The sequence below is a fragment of the Mandrillus leucophaeus genome, unplaced genomic scaffold, assembly GCF_000951045.1.
Source record: "Mandrillus leucophaeus isolate KB7577 unplaced genomic scaffold, Mleu.le_1.0 Scaffold25, whole genome shotgun sequence".
In the NCBI taxonomy this organism is placed as follows: Eukaryota; Metazoa; Chordata; class Mammalia; order Primates; family Cercopithecidae; genus Mandrillus; species Mandrillus leucophaeus.
In genome coordinates this window covers 7,805,908-7,823,657 of record NW_012102587.1, presented here as the reverse complement: position 1 = coordinate 7,823,657, position 17,750 = coordinate 7,805,908, and the positions used below count along the sequence as shown (strand labels likewise).

Below are 17,750 nucleotides of genomic sequence, written 5' to 3'. Positions count from 1 at the left end.
AAAAACAGTATTTATTTGAAATATGGCATGTACTGCTTAAGTAATGAATTTCACTTGGTTTATAAAAAAATTTGAGGATTGGCAGATACTTAAAATTGGTAGACATATTCTGAGATTTCCTAAAACCAGGTCTGAGAAATCTGGTCCTATTTCTAGAAGCAGCAGCTAAACAAGTAGATTCCCTGATGTCCTAAAACATTCTTCTTCACCTCCAACTCTGCAGAGGGAAGGACACCAGGAGGATCAGAACATAAACACACAAACACACACACCCCACCGCATGCACGCACTGAGAATTATCCTGAAGGATGGGCTGACGGAGCAGAACTCTTCACAAGACACTCAAACCACAGGCTCTCTCAATGGGAAAGATGAAAATGGCAGTTTTACAAATGTCACAAGGTATTTTACACAGTGAATCTGAATCTTATTAGGAAGCTGTGGGCTTCTGTTTTTTTTTTTTTTTTTGAAAAGAAGCTTAAAATCTAGAACCTGTAACTCATTAAGATCTCAGTCTCAATGTGTCCCCTGTCACCTGCCAGAGGACAGCAGAGATTTATGCCAGAGAGAAGGGAAGCATGCTCTCCAAGGAGCAAGTCCTGGGGCTGCTGGATGGTGGGTGGGCAAATGGACATGCTTGAGGGCTGCTTGATTTGGGAATAGGTGGGCCTTGACATCTAGTTTTTACAGAACAATGTACACATTAACCAAAAAAATCTACCATGAGATTTTAAAAATCTAAAAAATTATATAAATTCCATTATGTAAATTTTAAAGCATCTCTGTGTGTTCATTAACAAATATTAATTTGATAATATACAGAGAGATTTTAGTAGGTAGGCACAGTCAAATTATTGGAAAGTTAACTTTTTTCCTAAGCTCTTCCTTCACTCGACTATCATTATAGTTTTGCAGATACTCAAGGAGAGTGTAAACAAGATACCTAGCAGAAGGGCTAAAAGAGTAAGAATCACATACCCAGCGTTAAGTCTTGCATGTGCCTTTGTGAAGCACAGTATAGCAGTGTAAGGTGGGCTGAATTCAAAGTGCAGGGTGGCAGGGTATTAGTGGGAAGGAGGATTGACAGTACTTACTGTGAGAAGTTCTCATGAATTGAGTTCAGCAGACTAATCTGGGGAAGTAAAAAAACAAACGAAATTGTAAGACAGGCAAAAAGATTTCCACACTACTGCAACTGCTGCAAGCTTGCCTGTCTCCACATACTGCTTCTGCAAGGAACACAAGCCTTGTTTATGAAGATTAAAGTAACATATGAAAAAAAAATGAGCCACATGTTCTGTCTCACAGTTTTCCTCAGGGAATCCACCTTCTTCTCACAGAAAATTCCCTCTTCCTACAGGGCATTCCCACAGGAATGTAGGGAGAGGGTGCTTTGAAGGGACCTGGATCCCAGCTGAGAGGACACTAAGCTAACATTAGGGCTCTCTAGGCAAGCTGCCACCACCTTTCTATCTTGCCAAACACTGCACTTTATTTTCAAGGATAACAGCTTAAGGGAGTCAGACAGTGTGGAGGGTGAGAGTCATTTACACTCTATTCCTTCCCACAGAATCTTCTTGCCAATGCAGCAAGCTAAGCTGCTGGGTGGCTGAGTGCCTCCGACGGGATGCACTGTTCAAGGCCCCGTGGACACTGCCTTAGCCCCACAGCAAATCCTCTTATCTGCCCCACTGATACAGTCCTTGGAAGGGCTCTGAGGCAGGAGTAAGGAAACCTGGGTCATCTTTCTGGCCATAAAACGACTCAACTTGGGAGCTCAGAACTAAGTAAATACCACGTGTGAACTTTAGGTTCACAGTCTGCAATGTAGACTCTTTCTTGTCCTTACTACTCCACAGGAAGGTTTTAAAGTTAAAATATCACAGGCATAAATCCATTTAAAATAAAATACCACATTTCTTCAAATGTAACATTCTAAACTGGTAACATAGCTTAGAATTAAAAAGCCCAGCTCCCCACTCTGCCTCACAATATTCCTAGTTTTTAAACAGTGGAACAACTTTAAACACTGCTGATGAAGGAAGGTCAATGGGATTTAAGGCCTTTGGGAAGGGGCTGGGCTATCCCTAAGTCAGGGTTGGCAAATCTTTCCTTTGCCAGGTAGGAGGGCCTCAAGGCCAGGATGTGGGGCACAGCTATTCCCCAGGTCTGATGCAAATCCCATAAAATGCATTCATCTATTCAAACGTTTATCAAATGTCTGTTATACGCCTACCACTGTGTAAGGCCCCGAATACAGAAAAAAATAAAACAACTTCTCAAGGAGTGCCCTCTAGGATGACAGAGATCTACCTGGTTTGTCTGACAGCAGGCAGTAAAGGTGACAGTAATTACAGATGCTTCAATTTGGGTTCAGGTAAAAGATACATTTGTAATATTATCCTTATTAAAGTGGTAATTAGTGTAGGCTACAAGGTGATAAAATGAAAACACATTCTGTTAACCTCAAGGTGAGGGGGAGGGTAGGAACAAGTATGTACTGAGAATCCATCATGTGTAAGGAACTTTACATTTTCTCATTCTGTCCTCATTATAATCATCATCAATGCAATTAGGTGTCATCCCCGTTTTACAGGTGAGAAAAATGAGGCCACACTAAAACCCAAATAAACCCAAATCTGACTGATGCCAAAGCCCGTGTTCTCTTCAGGACACCTGCTGCCATGGTGAAGACCAGGACTATTCTTTTTTAAATTAAGACATATCTGCATACTGTGCCCAAACCGTTTGCCATCAACTTGGGAAAGCCCTGAGCCATTAATTTAACCTGAGTTTTTAAGCGTTAGAAAGATGAAGGAAGTGACAGTGACCCTTTCACCCCTGCTTTGAATTTTACAAACCTTTTAGTTCACGCCTATGTCAGCCACTGATTATTAAACAGGTATTTTCCCCCTGTAAACTATAACAAGCCCACCACCCCCATTCAGCTGGTTCCTCCCTTCCTTTAAAACTCAAACTAGTCTCACCAACTCCAGAGCTTCCACTGTGTTCCTTTTAACAATGGCATTTCCCCCACAGCACTCTAGAATGGCTGTCCACCAGTCTCACTTCACAGCAGACAGTCTGGGCTCCCAGGGAGTCTTGTACTTTCTGACTGGGTATGCCAGCACTTAGCACATAAAACAGGCACTCTTTCTGCTAATGCTGAACATATCCGTCCCAGACATCAAGTTCATTTGACTTCCTGGAGTCAACTGCACTGTTGGCTGCTTAGCCATTTTCTTTTCATAAATGTTCTTACCTCTTTTTCCAAATAAACCTTTTTATCGTCCAGGGTATTATATAAAGTGAAGAACTGCTTGGTTTCTTTGTGCACTGCTGAAACTGTAAAGGTAAAGCAATCAGCACATGAATAACAACAGGTATCAGAACACCCTACCTCCCCCTCTCCCCCATGTATGCACTGCCAGGACAGCTTTGTCAGGCCTGGGAGCTCACTCTGCAGAAACCCCACAGTGTGCAAACAGAATCTCCTGGGAAGCTTTTAACAAGTCTCAGGACCAATGAAAGGAGGACGTCTAGAGGTGGGACCCGGGTGGTGACAGTGAGTATCCAAAGTTGAAAATTACTCCCACAAATGAACCAGCCACCCTTACCTCATCCAGCTAAAGAACTGGGTGGGGGTTGTAGGTATTTGATAATAATACATGATATAGGATGTAACTGCTTGAAAATGTCCTTAGTGTAAACATGTCTTTATCAGATGATTTTAACCTATGTGAAATTTGTTCTGTGAAATAAACAGATACAGGTATTATTACTAAAAGCTTTGAAACAAGCAGGAATAGAAAAGTAAAGGGAAAGATTTAACTTAAAGCAGAAACTACTTTCTGCTGAAAACTGTCACTGCTGATCCCCACCTCTGATCATCTGAGTCCAGTGTGAGGACTGGATGAAATCCCAGCCTGGTGGGGCCAGGGCATGAAGGAAGCATGTTCTGAACTCCTCCAATAGAGCCAGTGCTCTACCAGGAAGGATGCCTCAAGGCAAAATCTTAGGTGGAGTTTGAAAGACCAAGTGGGAATTGTAGGATAATGGCACTCTGGACTCCGTTACCAGCTCACAGGCCAAGATGCAGATGTGCAAAAGGGGTGAAGCTGGGTGAAGTGGGCCAAGACGATGCAGGACTTAGTACAGTGTATTTAGGATTCTAAAGATTGCCTAAGAAGTTGCAGGGAGCTATTAAGTATTAAAGCTTTTAGAGTAAAATGATCAAATATATATTGAAAAAGATCTAATTAGACTCTGGGCAGCAAAGGAAAGTGGCTACAGCAGCAGTCCAGAAGAAACAGACAGAATTGGCAAGCAGCTTGAGTCAGAGAAGTAAGACGGGTCCAGTTTGCCTAAGAGGAATATGGGGTAGGGGGGCTGAATTCAGTTTTGTACCTGTTGAGTTTGAGGTATCATGGCGTAATACAAGAGTAGGAGCATGGAGAAGAGGTGATCAGTTCTTGCCTGGGGTGAGGGACCTAGAATATAGGTTTACAGGATCTGAGTTGGGTACTGAAGAATTTAGCCTGACAGAAGAGAAGGGATCCAGGCACCAGGAACAGGAGGAGTTAAGGCTAAGACGTCAAAGCTTATGGTTTGCTCAGAGGCAGTGTGTGGACTGGCAAGGCCAGAGTGAGGGTTCAGATCAGGAAAGGGGCCTCCAGGCAGGCCAGACTGGGGAGGAACCCAGACATGATAGAGAAAGAGGCTCTGTTCAGTAAGGCCCGAGGAGTTCCTGAAGATTTGTTAGCAGAGAGAGAAGTGACAGAATCAGATGTGTGGCTAGGGGACTTGGAGGCACTGCAGCTAATGGTCATTTAGCTGAGATATGATGCAAGAGCAGATGTGGCAGGAGTGTTAGGAAGAGAAAGGCAATGGTAGCCTTGAGGGCCATTCTGAGCCTGATGAGACATGGTCTTTTATTCAGGCTGAGGGGACATGGTCCTGGGTTACTGGGTGAATATGATGCTGTTAAGGGTTAAGGACCACATCAGCAAGAAGATCTGTAGAGAACAATGAGTGAGGGCTGATCTCTAGACACCAGGGTCACGATGTTCCGTGTGAAGTTGGAAAGTGGTGCAGGAGCTCAGGGGAAGGCTATGTGGCTGACCAGGATGAGGGCTGCTTTGAAGCTTTACTCTAAGAGCTCAACTGGTTCAACCATCTGTCCATGGAGAGGGCAGTGAGAGCACCAGTGCTGCTCCCGGGACTGCCAAGCGGGCCTGTTGATGAAACGGAGCTTTCTGGTGGTGGCCTTTGTGCACTGCGCTCTGGTGCACGCTCCCCCACGCTAAAGTGGAACAGATCCCTCGCCTGTCCCTCCCCAGCCTAGAGAGCTTGTCTGTGGTCGATGCACCTACTCTGGCGGTAGAGTTCAATAAATCTCTTCTGATACTGTATTAGCTCGGCACGGCTAGGGACTTCATCAATCTTGCGGTGCAAAATTGCTATTTCTCGATTTCTTCGAGCCTAAATGCAAAAGGAAGGTAGAGACAGTACTATTTGGTAAAAGGCCTTACATATTCTCTAGGGAGCCAAAATACTGCCTGCACCCCGACCTGAGCCCAACCACAAGCCCTACAATGTAGGCACAAACTTCTGTCATCGGCATAAAGGTCCCCATCTCAGATTCGGATTGACTTTCCCACTTTCCTAGGTGTGGGAGGAGGCGACTGTGAACTGAACCACAGAAGGCACCAAATAAATGGACCAGGAGGGAAGACACTGAATGGGAAGGGCTGCTATGGACAGAGCCTGCAGCTAGCCCCCCAGGCCCCCAAGGAGTCCAGAGTAGCCAGCTGCACCACTGCCAGGTGGGGACAGGCAACAACAGGAATGCTTCAGATGATGGGAAGCTACGCCACCTTGCTGCCTCCACATACATCCCAAATTCCTCATCCTGGTTGAAAAGCTCCTACAACCTACTCCTCAAATACTTTCCAGCATTTTCTCCCTTCCACAGACTCAGGAAACTGCCCTACTGACCAGGTCTGGGAGGCATGGCACTGCTGTGTGGTGTAGCATGGTGCAAGGGCAGCTGCAGGGGGAACAAGCCGCTCATTTGTGCATGGCTCCCACTGAACATGTGTAGACTCTGGACCACGTAGGCTCTGAGTGCTGCCTTTCTTCTGTGCCTGCATCCCTCTGTCCACCACATCCTCCCACTCTCCTGCCTGCTTCACCTGCAGCAGCAGATGTGAATCTCTAATTCACTGGTAAATAGGAGACTCCTGGTGGGAAACCCATATTCATGTCTGGTGACCTAATCCAAAACTGGGTCTCTGCAGCTCTAGGGAGAGGGAAGGATGTATTTCTCCCTTAGGCCAAGGCTATGCTCCCCATGGGTGCTCAGGCGCTCACTCCTGGTTTCCTTTCAGGAGTCTTAAGATACAACTCTTCAGTCTTCTACTGCATCTGTAACTTTTCTCTAGCTACTGACCCTTCTCATCAGCATTAAATACATTCCTATGTCCTCACTTCTTAAAAAGCCCTTCTTTAATCGCCATCACCTTTCAGCTACCAGTCTCTCTCTTCCCTTTTATAGGGAAGAGAAATGTACTGAGAGCCACGCATATGGGAGCCTCTGTCCACGCCAATCCTCCTTCAACCCACTGCGACTGGGCTCTCCCCAGTGCCCCACTGAACTGCTTTTGCCAAAGTCACTGCACACCTTCTCAGGGACACACCTAATGGACAATTCTCAGCTCCTAGCCTTGATTTCTAGTGGCACTTCCCCTCCTCTCAGCTGAGCGCTCTGCTCGGCTCCCACGAACCTCATGCACTTGTTTTCCCTTCTGGCTGCTCAGGCGCATCCTCACTGGAGATCCCCCCTTTTGCTCTGCCTATCCTCACATGCGCTCACCAGGGTGTAGTCTCAGGGCCTCTTCCACATTCCACAGCCCCAGTCCTCATCAACACTGCAGACACCCAAATCTCCAGCCCATACTATTCTGGGAGTCAGATCTGACAACCAAGTACTCCTTGGACATTTCAATGTGGTTGAGTACCCCAACTTTGAAAAGCCCCAAACAGATCTCATTAACACTCCTATTTATACTCCTCCTCTCACCCTTAACCCTAGTCCACTGCTTCTCTTTTATGCTTCTTCTCTATGAATTACACAAATATTATCCACCCTTGTGTTAGAAATTCCAGCATCATCCTTGACTCCTCTTTTTATCTCAATTGATACTAAGTTCCATCAGCTACAGCCCTGCAATCTGTCCCATCAGTTCATTTCCATGCATTCTACAGCCACTGCCTAACTCAGGCCCTTGCCCTCAGCAAGCCATTGGCTTTACTGAAGGTTTCCTCTGGCCAGTCTGAAGCTGCCCTTAGTAAGCAATTTGCACATAAACTCCCTTGAACTTGATGTATATATAGACATGTCTTGGTTCTCAAATAGCCAGCATTTCCAGGAGATGGGTCATCCTATTAGTTCTGGGACCTGATGCAATGCTGAATACATACAAAGCACTCAGTCAAAAAGTTTCCAAATATGCAGCTGTACTGTCCCAATTTTATTTAATTCTATGCCTCTTTAAAGATTAGTAGAGACTGTAACAAGGACAAATTTGACTTACCCAAATTTAGCCATCTCAGCTCAGCAAAGTAAGTAGGTGCCAGAGAGAGGGGAAAGGCGATCTCACTGGCCTCTGCAGCCCTTTTGGCCATTCCTACCAGAGCTCGGCCTTTCCCTCCCAGAGAACAGAAGGTTGGCTTGAACCAAAGTGTGACAGAAGGAACTTCTGGCTTTTGATCTTCCATGAGCCAGATCCCAGTAATGTAGGGGATTTTAAATGTAATTTTCACTCTGCATGAATTAAACTTTAGAGCTAATTTTGAAACCTATCTCCCCCATATTTGATGTCACTCTCACAAACCACCGGTTATCCAAACAAACGAACAAACAAAAAAACAGCTGAAATGGCACTTAATTTCAGAGAAACAGTAGGACAATTCTTGTTTAGTACTTGATGAGTACCAGGGAACTGGAACTCAGACTCTGGCACCTACCAGCCGCTTGACTCTGGGAAAGTCAATTTCTTCATAAAGAAAATGGGATGTAATATCCACTTTCCACCTGGGGTAAGGATTAACTCAAACGAGTGGTTATGAAAGTAACATACCAATGTGAGATGTTAATACCAACACCTTAAATCACTGAGTTACACTCCAGATAGAAAGAAGACTGGTGAACAGCAGCCTCATTACTTATCTTTTCTAATTCTTAGATATTGAGACTTTCTAGTTGTGTCATAGGACATCTAAACCTAGTTAGAAGAATTTATGCATATTTTTGTCCTTCTTTTACTCACCTGTAGTAAACGTATCTTGTAAAGTTTCTCTTTCTCCATATTATACCGTCTGTCTAGGTCGTCCTAAAAATTGGAAAAGGCTGTAATTACCAGGGACTAGAAAACTTTCACTCTTTAATGGAGTCTTTGAAAGTCGAATATGTTTTTATCATATCTCCCCCATCCCAAGACCTTAAATTTCTCTTCTTAAATGCCCAAATTTACTGTCTGGGTCCTATCTCATATGAGACCCTTGATACCCTCTCATATCATGTTATAACAACTCCTCCTTCTGGGACCCAGGATGAATCCAGTATTCTTAAGTGAAGTAACCTCCAAACGTATATGCCCTTCCCCTGCAAAAACCTATGATGATGTAGAGACAAATCACTAGTTAAAGAATGTGTTGTTCTATGCCTGTGTTTGGAGATGACGCTAGTTTTCTATGTTTCTACTTAGAGCTGTGTTATCCAATGTGATAGCCCCTAGCCACAGTGGACAGTGCAGAACAGAACATTTCCATCACTGCGAAAAATTATCTTGGACAGCGTTGACACAGAAAATAGAAAGAAACTAGTCCCTCATTGAACCCAGCAAGGTAAGACACATGGCTGGTTTGTCGTCTCAGAGAAAGTTACAAAAGGGGTCAAAGGAGCCCCTCCTGCCTCAGCATAGGGAATATAAACACACACATACACACACACCCCCACCCACCCACCCAAGGGACTCAGCTGTAGGCAAAATCCAACAGACTTCACTGGAAGAGTGCTGAAGCTCATTCTCCTGGGAGATCATGAGAGTACAAAGGGAAGAGGAACCCTTAAAGAAGACAGATGCTTACAGTTTTCATGCTTTTCCTTTCCTCCACTTCCTTTCCTATATCTTTCTTCTGGAGGGTTTTGGAATGTGGGTAGCACTGGTTTAACTCAGAAGAGGGTGGCAAACTACAGCCTGTGAGCTAAATCCTACAGGCTTTGGGCCAAATATACCTTGTGGCCCATTTTTGTAAACAAAGTTTTATTGGAACACAGCCATGTCCATTCATTTACAGATCAACTATGGTCACTACAGCAGAGCTGGCTCACAAAGCCGAAAAGCGTTACTATGCGGACCTTTACAGAAACAGTTTGCTGAGTCTGGTATATAGTACAAGAGAGAGAAGGTTTTCCCCTCTGTGCCACCCAACCCCTCAGAGCCTGAGTGGTGACCAGTATATGCGGCCAACGCAGGCCTCTCCCCTTCCCAGCTGAGATGCCAGCATGAAAACAAGATGCTTGTACACAGGACTGGGAGAAAACCCACCAGAAGGGTCACCTTCAGGGCCACTGCTGGGGAGACGCTGCCTCTATCTAAGGGCCAGCTGTATCAAACAGGACAATGCCCTGGAAAGCCTAGATGCAGAGTCTGCCGTAGAGCACATTAAAGTAGGCATGAGAAGCCATCACAGGACAGTGGAAAGCTGGCCGCCTGCCCTCAGGAGACAATGCCAATCCCGAGCAGGCAGGTACTTACGTCATGAGTCATTGCAGAGGTCAAGGTACCAGGTGGCTCTCCACTGGAGAGGGTCTGAAACAATGAAAACATAATAAACACCTCTCCTGAGCATTTGGGAATAGGACAGAAGCCAAGGATCTAGATGTAGGAAGGGGCCAGGCAGCGGCATAAGGGTGCAGCTGAGAAATGCGTTGATGTCCCCTGAGCATGTCTGAAGAGAGCAGAAAGGGAACTGCCCTTAGATGAGCCCCAGATTTTAAATTGTCCTTAGGTGTCTGTCAGTTACACACTAACACGGTAAACTGTACAGCTCTTTTTGAATGTAAGAATCTCGCTAACAAGATGCGCTGAGAAGAGAAATGAGATCCTAAGAGTCTAATTCGTGCAAACTCAGAGGCTCAAAACTCAAGTTGATGATTTGAGCTTTAAAGATTTAAAGTTTTAGAAACAACAGGAGAGGTGGGCTGTGTGACGATAAGCCTGGGACACCACCGCCTCCTAGGCTCTCCCATTCACCCATGCCGGTCCCCTCACAGATGTGAAGAGTTGTATGGCTCGGATGAAATAATGCAACCACTCAGGAGAGTGAAAAGGGCCCTGCAAGACCTTCGTCTGCCCGCTGGGCATGGCAGTGTCCTGTACAGCCATGGGCACAGCCCAGTGCAGAGTGCTGGGCCAGGCAGCAGGGCATGCGGTCTGGCGCTGGGTGGCTGGACACTCTTGTTCTCCCTAAGCTTCAAGTTCCCTGTTCCTTACAATTTAAGGTTTAATGAAAATTCATGTGAGCTCCTTGGAAGATCAAGTCCTCTGTTCCAAGAACCAGCTGTGCAGGTGTGTTCCCTAAACCTAGACTGCTCCTGCAAGCTTAGGGTTCTTCCGTGAAATCCAACACTGCCCTCTCCTTCTTCATATTTGCTGCTGCCTTTTGGGAGTGGAGCATTATCCTTGAGCAGGAAAGGAGGAAGGTGAAATGAGTAAACTGGCAGAAAACGTAAAGAATGGGTGAGCAGGAAATAGAGCTCAGACTTTTCCCAGAAACATCTCCCCAAACAGAGGGAGGCCAGAAGTGTGTAATCTGGTAATTCACGTCTGGGTTGCTGCCTTCTACATCCTCTGCTGCCTTTTACTCCCAGAGGAAAGACAGAAGAGATAGATGCAAATCTTAGAAGGTCACAGAAGGAAAACAGTTGAGAAATGTGTATTTACAGGATGAGTTAGCACCAGCTGTCTGCTCGTTGGTCCTCTAGAACTATCTTTTCCCTGTGTAAGTCATAATAACACCTGACAGTCTCAAGGACTAATTCAGAGCCTTTACCTTTTCATCTCCATGTGGTGCTCTCTCAGCTTTCAGGTTTTCAATTTCTTGCTGTAGCCGTGTCATCTCCTCCTTTAAAAGTGACATGAACGTTTAAAAAATTCAGACAGGCCAGTAATTAGATGCAATTATTCAACTATTTGGTCCACAAGTCTTATTTTCACATTTCATGAGTTTATTCTGTGACGAAAAGCTAATGGGGTAGCTGCCCCCATCTCCAATTATCAGCCTGGGAAAGTTCTTTTCAGGAGGCTACAGGCAGCTCTTCCTCCATCAAAAGAGGCCTTTCTTTCTGAAGGGCTGGTGAGTATGTAGTAATCACTGGGCATTGAAATGAACAAGTGATCTAGAGCCTAGTTCCAATTAGTCTTGTCTGTTTCCTGTCTCCAGCAGGCCTCAATCTTATTCACCTGTCCATCTTCCAGCCTGGTGCTCTGCCTCATCAAGTACCTCTTCCACTTGCCGTCCTCCCTGGCCCTTAAGTAAGATCTAGCTTTTTGATGGCTCCTGTGCTGAAGTGTCTTTTCCTCCCCTGGAGCTCACACAGAACTTGCCGGGCCTCATTTCCTATCTCACACTAGAGTCAGCTGAGCACTCATCACCCCCACGACCAGACTACAGATTTCCAGATGGTGGCAGCCAGGACTTATACATAAGACATAGACATCCCAGGTTTTCAGGACAGCCCTGGTTTTGTATGATGTTACTCTTTTCACAAAGGCCATCTGTCAACAAAATACATTTTTTCAAAAACTTCATACAGCTTTTCTTTCAAATACCAAAGTTAGGTGGCATTGTTTGTTTTGGGGTTTGGCACAAAGTTACTTATTTGACTTACTTCTGGTGTCATTGTAGGGTACCAACCATGGTGCTCTATTTGGCTTGTACAACTGACAACTGCTGGATGAATCTGCTGTTTTTTTTTTTTTTTTTTTTTTATGAATCTGCTTTTTAAACTGCACTGGATAGGATATCACAACAGGACAATGGAGGTAAACCAAGAGATTCGGTAAGAGTCCTGGTTTATTTGCTGACACCAAACAACACTTACTCGACAATGTGCTTTAAATTCCTGTTCTTGACTTTTCAGATTTTCATTCATGGCTACAAGTGCTCTCAGGTTCTGTAGGATACTGAAGAGAAAAGACAAGAAAATGACATATGGCAGGCCATTATGATTTTATGAATCACAGCTAAAAGCAGGTCCGCAGCTAAAAAAGGACTCTTTTCAATTTCCTTTCTCAGCTCTAAGAGTGTCTCACGGATTCTGCACAAATGATAACGACTTCCATTTAACTGACATTATTTTTCATTTATAAACCCAAGACCATCATGCCGGATCCAAGAAAACATTACAGATTCCAGAATTAAAATGCCAACTATAGAAACATCAATGAGTTTCAACAGCACCAGATATATTTAATGATACCAATTATTCAACTGTATTCAGGGCACATACAGTATTGAAAACTATTTTTAAAATCCATTCTGAAGAGGATAACAAGTTACTTAAGGTCATTAAAAGCACAAATTTGACAATAAAAATATCAAATATCTGACACTGCTTTGCTCCATTTCATGAAACAAAGGTTTATAATCATAGAGTCAAATTACCTGTGGGGACTTCTTGGTAAAAATGTTCATCAAACAAGAACTGCTCATTCTGTGCCTGAAACTTTTTGATTTCAGTCTCATTCAAATAACCGGCTCCTGGGAGACCTTATACCACCCAAACAGTCTGAGGCTAAAAAGGTCAAATGTTAAGTGCTTTCTCTCCACTAATGCTCTAATGACAATTCATTCTGCATGGAAGAACAAACAACTACAGCAGCTGCGTCTTGACAGAAAAGACTGCACCTTTTCTACCAAGGAGGCACGAGCTGTTTAAAAACTTGTAACGACAGTGAACTCTAGGGAAGAGAATTGGGTGGCTGGGGACAGGAGTGGGAGGAAGATTTTTCACCACATGCCCTTTTTTGTACTAGAAAGGTATGACCATTTTGAAAAACAGAAAAACAAAAAACTATGCTGCTTCTGCACACAAGGGGTATTGGGAGAAAGGTGACTAACACAGGGCAGCCCAAGCACATCTCAGCATGACGCAGTCACCACTTTCTGGATGAACAGTAAAATGATCTGACCTGCAGCGGCCAGACCAATAGCCTTTGGCTGCTTTGTTCTGTGTTTAAACAAATCCAGCCAACAAGTATCAGCAAAGTTACTTTCATCAAAGCAAAAATAAGTGCATGCTGAAACCTCTTACCTTGGATCAGCTTTGGATTCTATCTTCTCGAGGGCTGCTTGCTCTTTGTCCAGTTTCTCACTGTAAGTCTTAAGCTGCAAGAGAGAATGGAGACATGGCTGCTGGAGCCTTGGTAGTAGAGCTGAACAACTTCACCTTCTTTTTGTGAGGCAGATAATGACATTTTTTAAACAAGAAACTTAAACTCGGATTTTAATGCATAAAGTAGGTAATTACATCATACAACGGAATACTAAGCCAATATTTTTTAAAAAATGAAGTAGCTCTTTTACAATGATCTCTAGTATCTACTGTTCGGTGAAGAAAATATCGTCTGTTTCTCCAAACCTACACCCTTTGTATTTTTTGAATTTTGTACCACGTGAATGTGTTACTTATTCAAAAATTTAAAAAAAAAAGAAGTTTAAAAAAAGTTCCAAGAGTTCTAGTTGAAAATAGTAGACTAAGCACAACTTGCAGCCACCCCTTCTTTTTTATTTTATTTTATCTATTTATTTATTTTTGAGATGGAGTCTCACTCTGTCACCCAGGCTGCAGTGCGGTGGCGCGATCTCGGCTCACTGCAAGCTCCGCCTCCTGGGTTCACGCCATACTCCTGCCTCAGCCTCCTGAGTAGCTGGGATTACAGGCGCCTGCCACTGCACCCGGCTCATTCTTTGTATTTTTAGTAGAGATGGGGTTTCACCATGTTAGCCGGGATGGTCTTGATCTCCTGACCTCGTGATCCACCTGCCTCGGCCTCCCAAAGTGCTGGGATTACAGGCGTGAGCCACAGCGCCTGGCCGCAGCCACCCCTTCTTGCCCTAAGACTCCCAACCATCCAGACTATTACATTAGAACACAAGAGTTTAACCTCACCGGTCAAAAAAGATGGTTAACAGACAGGAATGGCCTGAGGAGGAAACTATGTGGAGTTAGCAGATGTAGGAAGGACTGGCGTGCAGTGTTGGGGATCTGCATTAGGAACAGCCACCTAGGCTAGGCAATGAAACCTGACTATCTTAAACCCAAGAGCTGGTGCTTAACTCTCAGAGGCAGGGCGGGGTCCCGCATAGTTGGTGATACCCAGCAGAAATGGGGAGTTCCCTGACCCAGAACATCAGTTACTACCCGCTGACCCCACGAAACAGTAGGTAGATCCCTTTCAGAATAAACACAGGAAGTGGGCTGCATAAAATGGATGGATCTGCAGAGGTGGTAATCGAAATTTTAAAATTAAAGATGAGCATATAACCAAGGATCATCAAACAGCTGCAGACAGTCATAACCTTAAAAAAGATGTATCAATTCAACAACCCAATTCGGATCTTAAGTAATAGTTATAGAGCAAGCAAAACTAGATACAATTAATGTACTTAGACATAAAAGAATACTGCATGAAAACAATCAACCTCACACACAGGAAATTAGAATTGTGATGGCTGAAATTACAGAGCGGAGGGGACAGCCAGTCTCCTGGCCTTCCTGAAGCAGTCGTGCAGCCTCCCCCACGGGTGTCAGGCACCACTGCTGTCTGCGACCTTCCATGCCCTGCTCTGCTGTCCCCAGACTCACTGGAGAGACACAAGTCCTCCCTGCTTTTCAGTGCCACCAGGTTATCCTGGAAGCGCAGGTTTTGCTAAAGAGGTAAAATCTGGGAAGCCTGGAGTGAAAGGGTTCAGAGCGCTCATTCTGCTCACTACTCACCTTGATAGGTAAGGAGAACCAGGCCCAGAGGCGAAAGACATTACTTACTCACAGGCTGACCAAATCAAGCTTCTTCAGAAGTTGCTCAGTACTAGGTTTTATACAGCTTTCCCATTTTTCCAGATGGGAATTAGTCTGATTGTCCTGTTAGACAGTAAACTACCAAAGAGGGCTCTGATGCCAGGCTGCCTGTATTTGAATCCTGACCCCCGCTGCATGGCCTTTGGCAAGTTTTTTAGCCTCTCTGCCTTAGCTTTCCCATCTGCAAAAAAGAATGATGACTGCAGGAATGATAGGCCCAGAGCAATGTTTGTTTGCTGCTGTTTTCATTTGAGGACAGTCTTATTACTGACTTAAATCACACCCTCCACCTTTCTATAACATGAAAAGGGCTCAACAAATACTTGATTTACTGTTTAGTATAAAAAGCCCCTTTGTAAGCCACTGATAGTTGATATCCTAAGGCATATAAATGTCTTAGAAAATTGATATCAAGATATTTTCCCTTTAATCTCTTCCAGATTGTTATACAAAGACAGATCCAAGAACTAGCAAACTTCACGCCAGGGGCTCTGCAGCATTAAAAGTAATACCACAGAGGGCTCCCAACCCGCAGAGCTTGCCATCGAATCCATAAGGAACACAGCCACAGAGCAGTGTAAAGGAAGCTGATCTGTCCAAAGGCAAGGCAGGCGTCTTTATGAACAATGAGAAAAAAATTATTCTAATTGCCATTGATGTGCCTGCTCTTTTGAAACATTCTGACAACAACTGAAGAGGTTAGTCCAGACCAGAATTGAAAAGCTTTGTCAGGTTTACATCAAGGTGGAAAATTAAGTGCTACATATTGCTACAGAAATAAGAATTTTAAATTGGTAAATGTCATGTGAATTCTAGAAAAGTAGGGAGACTGGGTTGGTTTCAGAGACATCTTTGAAGATCCTAGCTTCCAAATCGTCCAGGAAGTACTAGGTAGGGACCTTGCAGCGAGGTCCTTCCATAGCACAGCTATAGTCCAAGCACCAAACTCAGAAGGAAGAGAGCTTTTCAAGTCTGGATGAGGATAGTTCTCTGTGGAAACCAAGCGACAGAAATATCTACACACTGCTCATGATAGAGGTGGCAGCAGAGGTGTCTGTTCAGCAATCAGAAGTGGGAAGTGAGCAGCGACAATGCTAACGTGAAGTAGCAGCACACTTGCAACCTAGACTACAGACTGAATCGCAGGATTCAAACGCACTCCCAGTCCTCCTTCTCCTCCTGCAGCCCCTGCTCCATTCTGCCTAGGAGATTACTGGAAATTCTGAACAACAATTATATCACTCTGAGGTTCTCTCATCTCTCAAAAGACATCTCACTCTCAAGGAATTCAGGATCTTACAGCTGCTGTTTGAGAGGCAAGGGTTATTTACTGTGAGTGACATTCTGAGTTCCTGCCTGTGCCCCACCCAGCCTATCAGGCTCGCCTTCCTAGGAAGCCTTTACTGACCCTCACAGCCCACAGAGACCTCTCCCACCAAGACCGCTAAGGGTCTAGAATGTGGCAGTGTGAGCAAACTGATGGCATGGGTCACACACTACCACGTAACTGTCCCATGTTTCAAACTGACTGCCGTCTCTGAGAACAGGATTGTGTCTCCCATACACAGAATGATGAAACACGGCATTCCATTAGTGGTGCAGGTCAAAAACGATTCTTGACAAGGGCCCACGGAAGAAGGAAAATCTATCTGCTCACCTCTGTCAGCGTTTTCTTGGCTTCATTATATCTGGCTTGTAGGCTGGTGTGATTTGCTCGCAGCTGTAAATGAAAGATAAAAGACATATGCTCTCATTTGATCCTCATGACAACACAGATGTCAATTTCACAGATGAGAAAATGAAAGCTCAGAAAGATTTAAACTGAGCAAATGTGAAAATTTTAGAAGGGTTGCCAACAACAAATCAAGAAAAAAGCCTCATATTTAATTACCACCAAGTACACGTCAGCCAATGTACTACGAATTTTGCATAAATTATATCACTGAATCTTTATATTTAGTGAAAAAAGACATTTTTCTTACTTTACAGACAAGGAAATAAATACTCATAGGGGTTAAGTTATTTGACTAAAGTCCTATAGCTGATAACTGATGAGGCCCAGATCCAAATTCAAGTCCCTCTGACTTTTCAGTGGGGCTAAAAATCAATGCAGTTCACCAACTTGCCTGTTTGCAGAATACAAACAGCATTTCAGCACTTGAGATTCTAGCATAAGACTGGTTGGCAAATGATGACACATAAAAGATAGGATTCAGGACTTCAACACTAAGAGAATGAAAATAAATTACTTTACCGTTCCAACTTACATAACTATGAACTCACATCTTGAAAAAGTCGATTCCCTTTCTCTTGCTAAAACAATATATCCTAGTGTCTATCAACTTTTAGAAATTTGAAAACATTCCTTTAAATGCTCAAAAGGATTGTGTATTTTCACTTTTAAGAAGGATAAGAGGTACCATATGACCCAGCCATCTCATTACTGGGTATATACCCAAAGGATTATAAATCATGCTGCTATAAAGACACATGCACACGTATGTTCACTGCGGCACTATTCACAATAGCAAAGACTTGGAATCAACCCAAATGTCCATCAGTGACAGACCGGATTAAGAAAATGTGGCACATATACACCATG

General features: G+C 44.1%; 1 protein-coding gene across 1 annotated transcript in view; it reads right to left on the bottom strand.

Annotated features, from left to right (window-relative positions):
- Positions 1–17,750, bottom strand: part of CCDC93 (coiled-coil domain containing 93) — a 94,096-nt gene that overhangs the window by 14,544 nt on the left and 61,802 nt on the right. Inside the window, exons 13-21 of the mRNA XM_011983458.1 lie at positions 16,806–16,868; positions 13,382–13,455; positions 12,170–12,251; positions 11,119–11,190; positions 9,822–9,875; positions 8,331–8,393; positions 5,373–5,481; positions 3,263–3,345; positions 1,095–1,132 (exon numbers count right to left, since the gene is read on the bottom strand). Coding sequence (XP_011838848.1) covers positions 1,095–1,132; positions 3,263–3,345; positions 5,373–5,481; positions 8,331–8,393; positions 9,822–9,875; positions 11,119–11,190; positions 12,170–12,251; positions 13,382–13,455; positions 16,806–16,868 — 638 coding nt within the window. The remainder of the gene's footprint in view (positions 1–1,094; positions 1,133–3,262; positions 3,346–5,372; positions 5,482–8,330; positions 8,394–9,821; positions 9,876–11,118; positions 11,191–12,169; positions 12,252–13,381; positions 13,456–16,805; positions 16,869–17,750) is intronic.